This window comes from Lottia gigantea (assembly GCF_000327385.1).
Source record: "Lottia gigantea unplaced genomic scaffold LOTGIsca_195, whole genome shotgun sequence".
Lineage (NCBI taxonomy): Eukaryota > Metazoa > Mollusca > Gastropoda > Lottiidae > Lottia > Lottia gigantea.
This window is the reverse complement of record NW_008708379.1, coordinates 96,159-115,339: the sequence shown is the minus strand read 5'-3', so window position 1 is coordinate 115,339 and position 19,181 is coordinate 96,159. Positions and strand designations below refer to the sequence as shown.

The 19,181-nt window shown below is 33.6% G+C and overlaps 1 protein-coding gene across 1 annotated transcript; it reads right to left on the bottom strand.

Moving 5' to 3' along the window:
- Positions 1 to 342: 342 nt before the first annotated feature.
- LOTGIDRAFT_201804 (hypothetical protein) lies at positions 343 to 15,940 on the bottom strand. The gene is made up of 22 exons (XM_009053009.1): positions 15,850 to 15,940; positions 14,793 to 14,897; positions 14,311 to 14,382; positions 12,476 to 12,613; positions 11,764 to 11,805; positions 11,280 to 11,360; positions 10,843 to 10,986; positions 10,362 to 10,382; positions 9,272 to 9,409; positions 8,597 to 8,680; positions 7,901 to 8,044; positions 7,314 to 7,394; positions 6,743 to 6,886; positions 6,260 to 6,340; positions 5,904 to 6,047; positions 5,413 to 5,436; positions 4,714 to 4,860; positions 3,967 to 4,125; positions 3,269 to 3,433; positions 2,290 to 2,439; positions 1,367 to 1,519; positions 343 to 1,093 (listed from the first exon to the last, which is right to left on the bottom strand). The coding sequence occupies exons 1-22, from the start codon at positions 15,887 to 15,889 to the stop codon at positions 978 to 980; spliced, it is 2,373 nt and encodes a 790-aa protein (XP_009051257.1). The 5' UTR covers positions 15,890 to 15,940; the 3' UTR covers positions 343 to 977.
- Between the last annotated feature and the right edge of the window lie 3,241 nt (positions 15,941 to 19,181).

Here is a 19,181-nt window from a genome sequence, read left to right as displayed (position 1 = left end):
AATTCCACCGTAGCTATGTTTTTGAAAAATATTTTCGATGTGACCGTTATAGTCAAACAGATATTTCTGCTTATCTGCATCTGATTCAAATCATAAACATGATCCATTTTTATTTTTAGGTATATTCAAGAGTAATCAACACTATATAAGTTTAGTCTGTATAGTTTCTATTACTATTTATTCCACCGAAAAATAAATTGGACTGCTCGTGTTGAGGTTTTGAATCGGACTTGGATGAGCACTAATGAGCAGAAATAACTTAGCTGGACTATAAGGTAAGATAGATTTTTTTTTTATTTCATTGACCACTCCTCGGGTCCTGAAAAAATTTAAAAAACCAGATAACAGGGTTACATTTTATTACTCTGGGAATATATTGGATTTCTTAGGGTTTATTTTCCTTTCATAGATACAGAACAGTCCACTTCATTGTTGTTGGCATCATAATACACTGCGTTACAACCACCACAGTAGTTAGATCTGAAAGAGAAGTGCATGAAATTAAATTTTTATTATGATAGATCTTTGAGATCTACAGATTACAGATCAGTATTTCTTTCAGAAAATCCCTTTATGCAACTGCATAATAATAATTTATAAAAAAACAAAATATTAAGAAAATAACAAATCTCCCTTAGTATATCAACAGGTTTTCATATTGGGATTCATATACATATTGTTGAATACTTACACACATCGTATTCCTGCTGGATTATTACATATGCTAACTTGACATGGATCGGCGAAACAGTTGACTATAACTTGACCATTTGGACACTGGTTACCTACAGAAATACCAACAATTAGTACACTAAATATACCAAAGAAACACCAATAGGTAAGATCCGGAAGTACCCTTATCATGGAAGTATCTAAACCTTGTTTTAAGATGTAGTATCAAAACACGAAACTTAAAGTAAAATCTATAAAAGGCCAAAAATGCAATACCGCAGCAAGGTCCTTAGATCAAAATTCTTTTAAGACATCTTAAAGTCATACGACTTACATTGGCACAACAAGCAACCATTTTCATCTTTCGTCTGACCATATTGGCATTTTATCTGGGCATCTCCACAAGGATTTGGATCACAAACTGAAATAATAACTAAATATTAGAAAGAAATAAAAACCTGTACAACAGTTTACCCTTGGTCAATCGTCCTTTCAAAGATAAAACTCCGGATTACCTGTAGTCATTTGCAAATCATTGTGCAATAAGGTACTGATGTTACAATTTTGGAGAAGCCTGCAATAAAATCAAAAATGTCCGATGGTTTCCTCAACGGACAAGGTATAAAAGAACCTTTGATTATAGATACGACATTAAAGCGTGCAAATTAAAAAAAAATACATGTAATATCATTACCTGGTTTGGTTGGTGCCTTCAAACATCTGTTAGCACAAACTCCGGGACAACATATTTTACCTTGAGGACAATCTCTATCAACTTGACATGGTGGATTTAATGGAGGAGAACAAAACAGTTTATAGATGGGGTGTGTGTTTACAGCTGGACATTCTGAAAATAAAGATATGATGTTAGCAGATGTCATCTCAAGATAATGTGTTCTGGTGACATAATTAGAGACTGGGTAATGAAGATGAATTACCACTTTCGGATGAGATGCAATCATTTAACAGATCAAATGAAGAACCTTTAAATTCACTTTGTATTATTCACGAGAATACTATTTTCATTCTTCTGGTAATTTTTGTGCGATACTATTATTATCTAAATGCAGTTTCATCTAATAATGTACAAAATATTACACCAGAATTAACCAATAACCAGGCAAGCATTAAGCATTCCGAAATATAATGTCAGCGGCAGCGGCTGTCGACTTAATACGTGCGAAGCAATGCCCCTCACGTCTAAGAATGCGCACATGTATGCCATATCTAGTTTCCAGGCTGTATTATTAATCTATCATCAAACAGGGTTAAACTGCCGAGACCAGTTTTATAAAACAAACGCACTACCAACACCATATTGCTTAGATAAATACTAAATTCCATAATGCTTTTGAAAACATTGATAAATAAATGAAATTTAAAAAATTGTACAAAGTAACAAACATGTTACGGAAAATATATCGGAAAATTTAATGTATGTCCTGTTTTAAATCAAACCATACTAAAGAGAAATAGTTAATAACTTTAATCACGAAAAATAAAGGGTTAAAGGGATGGGTATTAACATTGGTTAACAGTGCATATCTATCTGGAAAAAAGTGTGGAAACTTCAGCGCCAATGTGGGTTAGTGCAAAATGGGAGGGAATTACATGTACCCTTTCTGATGATTGGAATTCTTTTAGGACGTCTACATTTATATCCACATGGAAGTCTACAACATTTTCTGTCCCCCGGACAGTCACCATCTGAGCGACAGAAGTCACGTCGTTTTCGGCGACATCTATATCTTAAACGCGGGCAAGTACCTATTTGGAGAAGACATAACATGCACACGAAATTAACTTCAATGAAATAGGATTAATAGTCCAAATCTCGACCAAATCATACCCCGTACTCATTATCGTACAGATTGATGTATTCATTTTAAGAGACGTATGTTTAGTCACACCCAATTGTAAACATTTTTCCACGGTTTTTTTTTTATTTGTTATGATTTTTACCCAAATTTCCTAGGAGATTTTTCTGCTAATTTCAGATTATCTACAGTTTACAGTGTACAGAACCCAGAATTACAAACATTAAATTATTAATCTTTGAATGGCATTTAGTAAAGGTGTTGGATATAATGAAAACATTCTTATGGATTACAATTACTAACTTTATTTGAGCGACGTTTCGGCCACTGTTCACTGGTCATTCGTTGCTTGATAAAGACTATAGAGAACACTGGTCGAAACGTCGCTCAAATAAAGTTAGTAATTTTAATCCATAAGAATTTTTTCATTATATTAAATTATTAATACACATTTTCTGTATTCAAATTAAAGAACTGAAAGATTCTAATTCCTGTGCTTTCATAACTTTGCCATTATTACAAAGTTACAACCTTTACTCCCAACAGTATAACTTTTCAGAAAGAATTATGACGTCCAAGTCTTATGTAAATATAAAAAAAACATACACGAGCACGAGCGTCTTCTAAGTTTCTAGGATATAATTCCTGAAGCCTGAATCTCTCAAATCGAACTGTGATGCATTTGGACAATCCCTTATTACCTCTTTTACTTCCATATCTTATGCATTTTTTTTAATAAAGAAAACAAATTATATAAAAGATACAGAATTATATCTTACCTTTTTTGATTATTGGCTTTGGTACGCTTTTGACACATTTAATACCACAATAATCCTTACAGCATTTTTGATCAACTTTACAATCACTATCTAACTCGCATTCAGTGTCAAGGCTTGCACATAAGATTAATGACTGTATTTTTGGGTCCAAAGCAGGACATGTACCTAAATGGTGAACAAAAATATGCGTATAAATAAAAACATTACCAGAAATAGAGGGAAAATGGGTCTTCGTTAGCTTCAGATCCACCAACATTCTATAGCAGAATGTATAGCTTATCAAAAGTAGCATATAAGACATACAAATGTGAAGTCACAAAAGAACGAAAATGAAAAGATTGGAGTAATATACGAGAAACAGATATTCTGGGACCAAGCAAGATCTTGCTGAATAGAAATTCAGATACCCTCCAATAGAGTAAGTGCTGTCTGTCCATCCACCGGGTTACCCATTGACAAATTTGGGCAGAAAGAAACAGATCGATGTCAATATGGTTTAAGATGGTTAATTGTCCATGCATACTATAAACTATTTGACTATTGTGACGAAAAGAATGGTAAGAAGTATCTTTGCCTGGAGTTTACGTTTCATTATAAGTATTAGTTTAAAGACGATGGCGTGGGACTAAATTTACACTGCCTATACATAATCTTGAAGCTAAATCTTGAAGTATATTTTGTTATATAATTTGTCTTACCTGCATGGTCAGTAGAGGTTAAACGAGGGTCCATACATGCATTTCCGCATGCACCTTGACAACATTTCTGACTTCCGGGACAAGTAGCATCTTCATAACAATCATCTCCACGTCGTTTACAAAGCACTAGTGTTGGGTCGGCTTTCTTGGGACAAACACCTTGATAGAGGATAGATGAAAATGACAGTAAATAAGAAAAAACTCCTGAATCGAATAATCACCACTACAATAGAATTTTACCAATTACATGTATTTTTATGATAATTTCAATATCAGCTTCAACATAAACATGAGTACACAATATAACTTTAAATTTTAACTTGACATTTTTTTTGCTGACATTTTTGGTTGTGGTAAGTTTTAGGAGTGAAGTTTTAACAAAAACGTCTTTTTCAGCATATGAATATCAGTAGTGTTTTAAAACTGGTGTTCATATTAACTTTTGAAAAAAGGGCAAATTTCGATTTTTTAAACAATTGTTTGCAAGGGAACTCCTAGCCAAAACACAATATGTCTGTATGATAAATTTTATTGGATATTTTCATAATCAACCTGTTAAAAATCTTTCCAGATATGTTATTGTTAGAATGCTATTGATGTTGGTGAACATAGTTATTCATCATACATATACGTCTATTACGTACAAGTTTGTACTCTTATGAGTTACTCATCTGAAAAAGGAATAGCGTGGTTTTCGACCATTATTTTGTTTCATAACAGCAACTGTACATTAGGAAGTAACAATACCTGGTTTAGACTTGACAATATCTCGACATTGCCTTCCACAAGGATGTTTACAGCATTTCTTCGTTCCTTCACATTCACTGTCATATTTACATCGGTCAATGCTGGCACATCTTAAAAGAAATGATGAAGGTGGCACTGGACAACTACCTACAAAAAGGTCAAATGCAATTAATAAAGTGTCTAGTAACCATAGATGTGGTGCCATCAGGCAGGGAATGCTTACTCTAAATACTTGATAATACCTTCATTATGAAATACTTCCTCATTCATGCGTGGTATACTTCCTCATATCTTTAGCTACCAATCGGCTCCTGGATTTCGCGTTTCGTATTGTGTCTTGGATCGTTCGTACACGTTTTTAATTCTTGAAGTGATTTCGAGAAGAAAGGTAGATAGTAACAATACAGGTCTCAAAATTCGCATATGACTTTTGATCATTGAATTTCCGATGCCATTGTCTTTGTGTCTACTAGATTCGCCCTTTAAGTACATTTGTAGACATCAATGTTGGACAATTAGATTTCAGAGTTACCGTTCAATACTTAATTGATTAAGTCACAAATACAAACGCCTATATAGATCGTAGCAATTCATATACATACAATGTGTAATGTTAATAGATTAAAAATTGTCATTCTTGATGTCCTTGTACAACATATTTGTAATTCAAAAAGGGCGTTTTTATTAGAAGGTACTTACCGAATTTGCAAACCGGACTAGGTTCTAAAAATAGACCAATGTTTGATTATTATTTACATTTCAATACAGTCAAGATAAGTTATGTAGGTCTAGATTTTAGATCAACTTATTACAGAAGGATGGTTCAGTACTAGTAGGCCTACTATGAAAACATCCGTGTCGAGGATTTATAAGAGAAAGCAATTCTGTTCTGGTGATATAACCCTATGATAACCTATATAAACTAAACCAAGGTATAGAAATTCAAAAAGACTGCTCCAAACATTTGCATTGATAAGATTTACAGCCATTGTTATCCAGAAAATTAAGCATTAAGAACTAAGGAATAAGACATCTTTATTTTGGATTATTTAGTCTTCCATAGCAAATAGTCTATTCAACATTTGACATGCAGTATCCATTATATTTTTAACAGTCACTCTTAGATCGACATATTGTATATCAGAAAGAGCTTTCAATAATTGACAATTTATCCAAATACATGATCTTACCTTTTGGACAACAAACAGCATAAGCATCAGCTGGATGAATTTTACAATCTGAATTTAGTGGACATCTTACTCCTCCACGACCACAATTAATGGTATTACCATTCCTATCTAAGGTTAGTGGAGCTTCTCCTTTACATGGTGTTTCTAGAAAATGGAATTTAGACGAGGTTAACTTATTTATCTTGAAATATCAATGAGAACACAAATAATATCTCCGGGACAGTTTTGTCAATAATTTATTATGAGATAAAGATAGGCTTAATTATGTAGAGTAGAAATAATGGTGCATGATATGTGGATTGCTGTACATATATATATCGAAATAATTTTTAATAAAGAAAAAAACTGGTACATACTTTTACACGTACACGTTGCACAGCCGTTTTCATCAAGTACATTTCCATATTGACAATAGATTGCACAAACTGGAGGGCAAACTGAAATAAACAAAGTCGTTTTCAAAGCGGTAATTTATTTCATTTGGAAATTAAAAGTATCAACGCGTAATAAGTAACTTTGGTTATAAATATTGAAGAAATTGCTGTATCTATTTAATTATATTTCTATTACCTCAATGAAGGGACATCCTGTAGAGGCCTAATTCAAAATGCCGTAACTCTGTCTCTCGTGGCTTCTGAGAGGTTTCTCTCAAAAACATTGAAAGGTTTGATGCATTCTGACAGATATTTTGGTGCAAAAATGTAAAAAATAAAGTAAGGGTTCAAACCATATTTCGAGGACCCCATCGATTAATAAGGTATAAGACAAAGAGCCCATTTTCATCTATTTATATAGCCTTTCAACTTGCTATTGAGTTCTTACTTAGCGTGGCGACGTACCTTTTGGGCAACAGACAGCATATCTATCAGCTGGATGAATTTTACATTCTGAATTTAATGGACATCTTACTCCTCCACGACCACAATTAATGGTATTACCATTGCTATCTAGGGTCATTGGTGCTCCATCTTCACAGGGTGACTCTAAAAAACGTTCAACATTTTTAGTGATAAAAGATACTTGTAGATATGAAAGTTGTATGGACATATAAACTATACTTCAATTTTCAGTCGTGAAATAGAGTTCAAGTACAAAATATCAGTATTTTGCTGCCAATAAGCAGTAACTTTTGGTGCAAGTGGGCTGAAAATTTTATGAATTGCCAAAAATTGTCCACATACGATAGACAAATGAGTTGGTGATTATCGGATTTGCATACTGGACTAGGTTCTAAAAATAGACCAATGTTTGATTATTATTTACCTAACAATACAACCAAGTTATGTAGGTCAAGATTTTAGACCACTTTAATACAGAAGGATGGGTTCAGTAAAAACGCCCGTTTTATAAGAGATTCTAATTGGGCTACATAACATGAATAAAGATAAAAAAAAAACTACGGAACCCTACTTTTACATTTGCATGTTTTACAGCCGTTTTCATCAAGTACATTTCCAAATTCACAATATATTTCACAAACGGGAGGGCAAACTGAAATAAATAAAGTCGTTTTCAAAGCGTATATAATAAGTGACGTTGGTTGTAAATATTGAAGAAATTGCTGTATCTATTTAATTCTGTTTCTATTTCCTCAATGTGGGGACATCCTGTAGAGGCTTAATTCAAAATGCCGTAACTCTGTCTCTCGTGGCTTCTGAGAGGTTTCTCCCAAAAACATTGAAAGGTTTGATGCATTCTGAAAGATATTTTTGTGAAAAAAATTTTAAAAAATCTTATCTTTTTAAATTTATTTCAAATAAAGTGGGAGTGCAAACCATATTTCTAGTACTCTACCGATGTATCGATGACCAGTATAGTGACTATTTTAGTATAAGAAAGAATAAATTGATATTGTGAAGATGGCAGTTCATATACTTATTATGTTTCATATTTCCCCAAAATTATTGTGGAAATACTGTTATGTTAATGGAGCTTATTTCCATATATTCATATAAAATTTCAACGTACAAGACTTCTAACAATGTGTGATGACTTACCTTTTGGGCAACAGACAGCATATCTATCAGCTGGATGAATTTTGCATTCCGAGTTCGATGGACATCTTACTCCTCCACGGCCACAATTAATGGTATTACCAGTGCTATCCAGGGTCATTGGTGCTTCATCTTCACAGGGCGATTCTGAAAAACGTTCAACATTTTTGGTGATAAAAAGATACTAGTTAATATGAAAATTTGGTGTACAACAGTGGCGAGTTCAAGAAAAAAATATTAGAATTTTTTACCAATAAGTAGTAAGTTCTGGTGCTAGTGGGTTGAAAAAGTAATGAATAGCTAAAATGCTCAGATACAATAGACAAATAAGTTGGTGATATGCTTATGTTTTGCATGTTTTGTTGGTTACATTAATAACCAGATCTGGTATAATAATATGGTTCTTTACATGGCGTCTTTTACTTGGTTACGTCAAGCAAAATGTGAGAGTTCCGATTCTGATCGGCGTGTTAAAAGCCTTGAATAAATCATCTTCACTCACAATGCAAGACGACCCAGATTTGAATGGGTTCGGACAACCAGGAAATATCAATCCCAGTTGGAAGAAATGATCCTTAATTGTGAAACTAAGTTGTTATCCTTGTAAAATATAGTTGTTTTTTCATTTCTTGAAGACATGCTTGAAGACATTAAATGACGCTCACTAGAAATAATGTGTTGAAAAGGAATAATACTTACTTTTACATTGACAGGTTTGACATCCGTTTGAATCAAGTCTGTAACCAAACTCACAATATTGTAAACAATCAACAACTGGACATACTGTAAATGATTTGTAACATTATTTTACTCTACTTTCAAAATGCATAATTATGATATGTGCGTAAGGAGTATTAAAAATGCATATCTTATATCACCAAATAAATTCATACAAAAATGATCTGTTTATGGATAGGACAATAAATCCGTTGGCTTAAGGCTGTGCAATTTAAATGCGCCATTTTGGGGGGTTGATTTGCGTCTTTGATATATATAAACAGTCTTCAGAAGTACTAGAAATGCACGAAAATCACATAATTCCTTCAAAATATCTCAAACTAGGAATTTCTTTTCTTATTTCTATAGATGTATTTTCTATAATATATGACAGTGTCTCAAGAAAAGACGACTCTTCTTTTTAACTTTCAAATAATAATTCTGGAAAAGCAAAGATTTGAAGGCTCAAATTTCGAAGGTGAGCTGTGAACACTATTACTGATTGGTTAAGTTTCTAAAAAAATCTCAGACTAAGGCATGATTGGTCAAAGAAATGGTGTAACTGTCCCTTTGAAAGATACATAAAATCTAAAGTCTTAAGCGTGGTCAATAAGAGTACATACATGGATAGGTCAGTATTGTTATGATTGTACTTACGTTTTACAGGGTCAATACACCCAATTCCACATGTGACACTGCAACATTTCTGATCACCAGGACACTCGCTATCTTGCTTACAATCATTTTGGAATATTAAACATCGTGGTAGTGGATTAGGTAACTTTGGGCATACACCTATTTAGGAAAAATAAGATGAATGGAAAGATTTTCCATACCACGGGATGAGTTTGTTTTTCTTGTCATAAAATTTGTTAGTACGTTAGGTTTTCATGCAGATTTCAATGGTAAAACCAAATGGGTTAGATTTCTGCACCTAATTCAAGATGGACAATGAATTATTGTTGAAATCGACTGCAACTACAGAAAGACGCATTTTCTGACAAACCACATTTGGTGCGAAGTGTATGATAATCAAAGTATAATACCAGGCTTGTTAGTATTGGGCAATGATGATTTGACACATCTGTTAAAACATACTCCAGGACAGCATATTTCTCCTTGACAACAATCTCCATCAACTTTACATGGTGGAGTATTTGGGAAGGCACATACTGGTCTTATCGGCGAGGTAAAGATTACAGGGAATCCTTTTAAGGAATACTACCTCTTAGAATGGATTTTGCATTTAAAGTCTCAAGTCAAGAAGTGTATATTATATTAATCAGTTGGACTTACCAGCTCCCTTGATGAATAGAATCTCTATATAAGGCGATATATCAATTGAACTAAGTAATTATTGAAAACTTAGTTTAATGAATTATTACTTAGTTTTATGGATTTATTAGATTATCGAGGGATTCTGTCGTATAGTTTCGACAACAAGAAAGTCCACTGATCAACAAAGTTTCATCCTGACCAAGTTTAAAAATTTCATTTTTTTTCCAAGGAGGTAGTATAACTTTAAAAGAGATCCCTCGATAGTTAGAAATTGAAAAGGTTTAGGGTAATACCACTGGCGATGCCCGTAACTATTACACAATCAGATACAGAAGAAAAGAAAGATAATGTAAAAATTGTTTAAGCTTATAGGTTTATCATCAGCATCATCAAGTGAGAGACAACCTTTTTCTTTGACCAACAATATATCATTTCATAATGTTTGTTTATCTATGAAATTGGTATTTACCTGGTTTTGGGTCATCAGGTTCTAAAATAGAGAAATGTAAAATTGCCATTTTGATTTCATTAGCAGAATTTTTATGCTGGTACTAGCAGGTATCATGACAATAATACAAAGAGACTAAGGGCTTAAAAAGGCCTATATGTCTTCTTCAAAATCAACTTAATATATGCTAATCATGGGACAAGTAATTTCCGACAGGACAATTGACATTTGTTTCACATAATTGACAAAAATCAAAAAATGTCAAAATAACGAATAAATGGAGCAGTAGGAATTAAGCATTAAGAACTAAGAATTAAGACATCTTTATATTGGATTATTTGGTCTTCCATAGCAAATAGTCTATTCAACATTTGACATGCAGTATTCATTATATTTTTAACAGTCACTCTTAGATAGAAATATTATATATTCATAAAGAGCTTTCAATAATTGGCAAGTTGTCCAAATACAGGATACCGACTAATGTTATGCCTTCTCTTACCTATTGGACAACATAGAGCATAAGCATCAGCTGGATGAATTTTACATTCTGAATTTAGTGGACATCTTACTCCTCCACGACCACAATTAATGGTATTACCATTCCTATCTAAGGTTAGTGGAGCTTCTCCTTTACATGGTGTTTCTAGAAAAGTAATTTATAACCAACAATTGAGAACACAAATAAATAACTCTGGGACAGTGATATCAAGAGTGTTGATTTCCAGTATCGGATGAGATATAGGGCGGGTTTAATAATGTAAAGCAGACATAATAATGGAAAAATGTCATTATTTATCAAATAATAAAGTACTTGATTGCTGTATATTTATAAAGATTATTGCTCTACAATTATTGTATTGAGCACTATTTTAACAGTGAAAATATCTTATTATTATTAGATTATATAACTAAATATAAAAAAAAACTGGTACGTACTTTTACATGAACACGTTGGACAGCCGTTTTGATCAAGTACATTTCCATATTCACATGCGATTGCACAAACTGGAGGGCAAACTGAAATTGAAGATTACTTTCATTGTGGTAATTTATTTCATTTGGAAATTCAAAGTATCAAAAGCGTAACAGTGATGTTGGTCGTAAATATTGAAGAAAGAGCTGAAAATAAATTGTTATAGTGGTTGACCATTACACTGAAAATTACTACGTCTGGTAACATGGCCTATGATATTTGAAATCCCACTTCTCGAAGTATGTCCGAGGAAAGGTTTTTTTTAGGCCCCAATATACCTTATCTAATTCACAATAACACTGACAAAACGTCAACAGGAGGTCAGATATAAAAAAACTATGAGATTTTATATTAAACATCCATTAAATGAAAGGGATTTAATGAGATTTAATTTCGCTCGAAGAATGGGATGACTTGATATGTTTATAAATGGTAATAAATAAATACCTGGAGGAGGAGCAGGGAGACCGATGGGGGGTAACTGAGGAGCTGAAAAATTAAACCCACTTCATTAGTTAGAAAGTAAGGCCTTCTTTGGCTCTTACCATTTATAAGTCAGACTGTAGACAACAGTTACGGCAGTTACTATTTTCCAATTGCCAATATGTTTTGAATAAAAGGTCCTCAATCTAGGTTCAATTAATTTTTTTCAATCTGGAATCTTAGTTTAATTAACAACATCTATCTGCATACGTATCAGCTTACGTTATGGTATATGAAAATAAGCTAAAAATCTGTTAATTCAGACTCTATGTAGTATTGTTTAGTTAATATAGACTATTTTGCACACCATTAAGGTTTGATACACCAAACTGTTTACATAATACGTGACGTTTTTGTCGACAAATACACCCAAATTAATATTTTTTGTAAATCAAATTCAAACTCAAACAAATTCACGCATATTGTGAACACAATTACCAATAAAGTTAATAGAAAAAAATCAGACTACCCGAATATTGGATCATAGAAATCTAGCTGTTTTTGTAGTATTGCAATGAAAAGAATGCAATTACTCCTTAAGATTAAAGTAGGAACATATTCTCAGATTAAAGTAGGAACATATTCTCAGATTAAAGTAGCAGCTGTGTTCTACTTTAATCTGAGAATATGTTCTTCAAGATATAGTTTTGAGAAAAGAAAATGGATTTTGACAAACCTGATCCCTGTGGTGGTGAACAGTTTTTACCACACAAATTACAACACTTCTGGTTTCCCGGACAATCGCTATCAGAACTACAAGTATCAGCAACACTACCTACGAAGCATGATATGGCAGCATTCGATGGACAGGTACCTGAAGCGAAAGTATCTTGTTTTGATCAATGATGCTATTCAGTTTTGGAAAGCCAAAAACTAGGCTATTTAAGGGTTATGGTCAAAACGCATAGACCTGACTCGGTTTCGCACGAGGTACCGTTAACCACCGCGTGTAAAAGTTTCGATATTTTTATGGTCGCAGTGGAATTTCGCTGTTGCAAAGCTGACATGTCCAAGAGATGCATGATTATTCATCACCTTACGTGGTGAATCAGTTCTTCAAATTCTGTGTTTTTCAATCCATCAATATGGAAGACAAAGAGGAAATTTCAGTGCTGCTCTTTCTACGTCACCGTAGCTCATGTGATGAACAAGTGTATGACCTTCAATTGAATTCCTTAGCGCCAGGTGCGTTAGGGCCTATATGGTGTGAAAAGACGACGGAATGTGTACGACTCAAAATTGCGGATATAATAGAAGTGCGAATACACGAGGTACGGGTCCTTTCAAAATGGAATCAAACGGTAGTTGCAAAAATTACTGCAAATTGCCGTAAGTAAAGACGCTCGACCCAGAATAAAACAACGAAATCTTCAATTCACTATCGAGGTAAATTCAGTTTATGGAAGCTACCGAGGATACTGAATGGAAACGATTCGCTTCGTCCAATTTCTACTGTTTCGAAAATGCATCTGGTATTTTTGCAATTGTATCATAATGAAATAAATGACAAATATAACTTATCACCAACCATGGTATGATAGATATCAAATTTAAGTTATATCTGTCGAAGTAAGTTAACTATGTTAACTTTGATGACGTGGACGTGTGTCAATAATTAAAAATGAAAAGCCAATACTGTACTAAATAACTGAGTATATTTTAATTAGACTTAGAGTGGTCTTTTAACTTGGATTCAAAAAATACCTTTTGTTAAATTCTCACGGCCTTGCAATTTGGGTTAAGGACAGAAAAAATAAACCTTTTTCAAACATTAAAAGTGTTACACCCGTTTAAAAGAACTCAGTACTACTGAACTTTTATTTGATCGTTGTGCTTAGTTAACATTACGTTTCCAGCAGCCACGGAAATCACGTTTCAGGCCAACGTGCACAAAAAGGGATGGATTTAGATAACAAAGGGATGGAAGACTGTAGTTGCCGTGGATGAAGTAACAAAATTTAAAATTGTAATAAATTCACGGAATCCTTGGTGCGGCAGCGAATCTTAAAAGAACTAAAACTGGGTGATCGTAACAAAACGTGCAGTGCTTTATAGACCGTGACGTAACATGGAGGTATAGTGTGGTAAAACATTTAAATTTTCTTACCACGGTTTGCTGTTATCTGACACAGCGCGCATGATCTACGAGAGTATATCTAGGCAGTGCTTCCCAGCGGGGAGGAAATCTCGCACTCAGGTTCGAGCAAACAAGGATGCCGTGACCTCCGAAACACACAATGTAAAGTTAAAATTTAGTGTATTCCTTTAAGTCTCACTTTGGTGTGTTAGACTTGACCATGGTCAAGTTTAGAAAATAATATTTTAAATGACAAGCAGAATAGATTTGCATATATACAGTATTCATTTAATGATCAGATATCTCAGCTTAGAGTATAACCTTTGAAATGAAATTCTAATTGACTAATGCTCATTTCCGGCTTCTAATATCAACACGACAGATTGTTTTAGAAATGTTGGTTAACTTTTAAATATATAATATAAAACTCTTACCTGGTTTAACGACAGTCAAACTCACTTTATCTTTACATATTTTACCACATAAATGAGGGCAACAAATCTGACCTAATAATAGAATTTAATATTGTATGAAGAAGTACTGTAATGGCGAATAGATATAAGTGAGATATGGAGGATGCGTTCTACAAAAAATACAATTTTTGTTACGGGGAAAATGTTAAAGTAAAAAATTGTTGCTATCAGTGTTCCCGAAACACATAAAATTTTGTTAGAAAACCTCTTCACAGATATCTTTATAGATATGCATATTATTTCCGTTAAAAACACATACGTTGAAATTCAAATCAATTGACTTTGTTTCAATTACGAGAAAAAAAATCTATGGATTTTTTCAAATTATTGTATCCATATATGCCGTTACTGAAAATGATACGCATCATTGGAATGTATGGCTAAGTATTGCTAATTATGCACAATGCAATGGTACAAAAATCAGTAAAATATAAATGTATTACCGTTTGAACATTCAGAATCTGTAAGACAATTGGCATCTGTAATAACACAGGGTCCAAATCCTGATGGTGGTTCGGGACACTGTGACGCATCTACAGACCTTACTACTGAAATAGACAGGAGATTATAAATATAAGCGACAGAGGACAAACAATTGAAAGCTTTCTTTTAATTGAATCTAAAAATACCTAAAAGGGACATAGATGCAAATAATCTAAAAAAATCGAGAATAGAAAGCTGAAAACAATTCCAACACTTTTTTTTAAAGAAAATATTCAAATATTCACCAACATATCATAAATATCTTACGGCGACTTAGATAGCAAGTAAACGTGAAGAAAACGCCAGAAAATGTCTCTGATAAAGTCTCGTAAAATTTACGAACTTCATAAAAATCACCATTATACTGCGACCTAGAAGACGGTATAGCGCTTTTACGATGTATTGGTATCGGTGTGTGAAATTACAGAAAACCACCAAAACAATGAATTCTGACTGTTGCCGGGTGCAGGCAACAAACTATTTACCTCTAATTGCTTCCATATTATTCAAAAAAGGTTCACATTTCAATGACAGAATAAAGAATGTGGTCCAACTACTGGTTGAACCAAGTCCACGAACCCTACCCCTGAAAGGGCCCCACCGCAAGATAAAAATGTAGAACAATATCTTTAAATAAAACCAAGTCCAAGGTCAACTTATCTAGTTGAGCCACTGTATATAATATGTATAATTTTAAAGACGCTGCAAGTTGTCTATGCAATGTCTTCATTTAACAAAACTCTCAAAAATAGTAAAATATTTCCTATATACCGGTATGATTCTAGATACTTAACAATGAACAACGGGCCATGAATATCTATCATTTTAATTCTACCCTATAGCTATTAATGATGATTAAGACTGATGTGTATAACGACTTAATGGATTATTTCCATTTAGATTCTTAACATTTGCTGCACATAAATCTGAAAATTCGACAATTGGAAATTACGATACCGAAAAATTAAAATTATCTACCACTATTTGAAAGACGAAGTTCAATTTACGTATGCCTACCTGCTACTAACAAACTCAAAGTAAATATGAGTAACCTCATTTTACTATGAAATCCTCTCAACCAAAATGAATTGCGTTTTCATTCATTGCCTTATATATTCGCACTCTAAACAGGATATACCTCAATTTTCAATCAAACCTCAGTCAATCATTGGCTGTGACATCACATCACTCCAATATGGTTCAATTTCTAACCATACGTCAGTCAACGCAGGTACGTGTCACGTGAATCAAAGGAATTTTTCTTCACTTTCTTCACTTCACCATCTGGAGTAATTATTCTTTTCACAGTAAAAATAATGTCAAGTGTTTCAATGACTGGCCTATTCAATTTCAATGTTACTTGTCCAAATGATTTTTGTATGAGATATTGGTCAATAAACAGTCTAAATCAGAGAGTTCACAGTTCACAGCTCGTTTACTCATTTGTTTTTGTATCGTAACTTACGCAAATATCGTGCTGGTTTCCCACTATCACGTAAACAGCATGAATGAAATATTCCAGGACAAATAGTGATGATCCTTACCGAATTTTTGTCAATCGAGTTCATGGTATCCGATCGTCTATCATTGTAACGAAGTAGATCACATCGTCAATTGCGGAAAGTGTGTGATTGTATCTGGACGGAAGATCGATCAATCGTGACCAAATTGAATATGAGCAATCGTATCCTATCATAACCTAGAGCACCGATTCTTGATGAACGTATCTGCACGTACAAGATCATCTGGGAATTCGGGGAACCTGATAATGTCAGATTGGGCCACAATCTTGACTCAATACGAAAGTGTGCAATTGTATCTGAACCGTGACAACAACAGGTTGAATACGGGCACAATAAATCGTATCAGAACATAGTGACTCGATTAGAATTCTTTTGTTTTTAGAGAATTTTAACGTTCAGCTACTAATGACCAATCGTGGCATGCGTAGCTGGAACCCTAGCTCGGTTTAGATCAAGGAAATACAAGGTTATTTTATTTATCTTCCATGTTCTGTGATGCATACAAGCAATTATCAAATACATCCATTGACAGATGTTCATTAATAACCTTTGATTTCATAAATAACTTTGCATACATGTTAACAAGTACCTGCGCATTACAATACCAACTCATGATGTAACATGTGGTGACAGATAAAAGAACTTTTGAATTCGGTGCATACCTTATGATGAATATCTAGTCAGCGATGCAGGTCAGAGACGGGCTGCCATTGGAAAAGCCTCCATAGCGGATGTGAACATTTTCGAGGCCCCTTTGCCCTAGGTTATGCTAGACCCAACCCACGACAGTTTGAAATCGAATTCAGCTGATTCTGCTCTCCTGGAAAATTGTCCTCATTACTCACATTCTGCCTGTCGTTGCCAGTCAATTTCATTTCTCGTTAAATATTAATCACATTGATATCATGCATATATCAATAACTTTAATTTTAAATATATTAATATGTTTATGTCGCGTGAGCTATATTTTAATAACTGACATAAGCCAAAAGCCTCAAAGCTAGATACAAGGAAATCCGGGACGATCCTCTAGTTTACCACAGGACATAAGTTACTGGCACAATCCCGAATAAAAATTTAACAATAACAAGCCGTTCCCACTTTTGTAACCCTACAAAACATGGTGGAGTGCTTGACTGCAGACAGTATATTTACAAGAGTGTGAAAACTGCAAATGAAACTTTCATACTAGTGTTTTTGTTCCCTGTTTAACTAATGGAATGGAAGTAAAGGCGATGTAACTTGTTTACAAATTTCGATTCCCAACTGATATGTTGGGTTAGATCTGAAAAACTGGTAAATTGGTTCGCGATCACTTTCCTAAAACCCCATCAAACTATGGGGTACATCTGCCAGACAATAACGGTGTTACGTTCAACGCCCCACCATGATAACTGGGGTTTTTCGACCCAAAATACATTCAAGAACCAAGGTCCATACTGCCAAGTGCTCTTAGTACATGTACTCATAATCGTGAAGATGGGATTTCGGATTTGGCCATCTGGTGTCATTTTACAAGCAATACGTTTTCCGAAATCCTTGACCCAAAGGTCGGATGAAAAAGGATTTTACATGTTGAATTTGCTCTTATATACCAAATATTTTGCCCCATCCTCTTACTAGTATATATGTGTCTTCTCTTTGTTAGTGCACCTGTTCTCATAGCTTCAGTACAGTTGTACCGAGAAAAATAGACATAATTTTCAAATTGAAAGTCTTTTTTCATGTTTCTGAAGGCGTTTAATAATCAATACTTCAGCAATATTTTTGGACAGAAATAATTCATTGTTTCATAACGAATATACATAATGAAGTAATATTTCAACAAAAAACTTTCAAAAAAAATTGAATTCGATAAAATCATTTCAATGAAGAAATTTTCTTGGATTTTAGATCCTTATATGAAGTATATTTCCCTATGTATGCTCCTGAGTGACTTCTTGGTGAAGATTGTGTATCTGCAACACGTGGCGACATGATATGGGCTCTATATATTTTTAATTGATCCCATTAAATCGTAATGGTCGTTCTGATTCAATACATTATATCGTGTTATAGAACCTTATGTTGTGACAAAACTAAATTGAGACATTGCAATTTGAGTCATATCTTAATTTCTATGGCGGATGTCGTGAGCTGGACGAAAACCGGGTGCTAATGGGTTATCTAAGTGCATCTATTCTGAGATATCGTATCAAGTAGCGCGGAGAAATTTCACGTGAACATGCTGGTCATAGCGTTATGGATATCTGAAAATATTCAATGAGAGTTGTGTCAGAAAGGTTATCTTATTCTGCCTCTCTAAATTCTCAGAAACCATCACGATTGTTTGATATAGGACGCCCGATTATATTTCCAAGTTTAAATCCACTAAAATATGAAAATAACAGGAAATGACATGTTATTTATTATTCATGTTTAAAGAAAATATTAATAATTTTAACAATTGACAATATTTCCGTTAACATCATAGAACACAGCATTGCAGCCACCACAATAATTAGATCTGAAAGAAAAAGAATTTTCAGGAGAACCATCTGAATTGGAAGATATTGCGGCACTTATTTCTACATTTTCAGTTAATTATTGCCTTTCATCAAACAATACTAAACAATTTACTATATTCTATGTACCCTGTTGCAAAGTGATTGCTTCCTTTTCGCAATTATCTACGTAGTTTTTAGTTTAGATTACATTTTAATTTATTTTAAATTGCGCTGATACTTTTCTGGGGAACCTTTCATTGCTTCAATAACAAACTAAGGGACATTTTGTAAAGATGAATTATACTTACACGCATTTATGTGCATCAGGGTTACTACAAGT

Excerpts from the sequence above, each read along its gene's own strand:
- LOTGIDRAFT_201804 (XM_009053009.1), bottom strand. The coding sequence starts at position 15,889 with ATGAGGTTACTCATATTTACTTTGAGTTTGTTAGTAGCAG. Across the intron at positions 11,806-12,475 it reads TTCACCACCACAGGGATCAG|CTCCTCAGTTACCCCCCATC; the intron begins GTTTGTCAAAAT and ends TTAATTTTTCAG. Across the intron at positions 7,395-7,900 it reads TGCTGTCTGTTGCCCAAAAG|TTTGCCCTCCCGTTTGTGAA; the intron begins GTAAGTCATCAC and ends TATTTATTTCAG.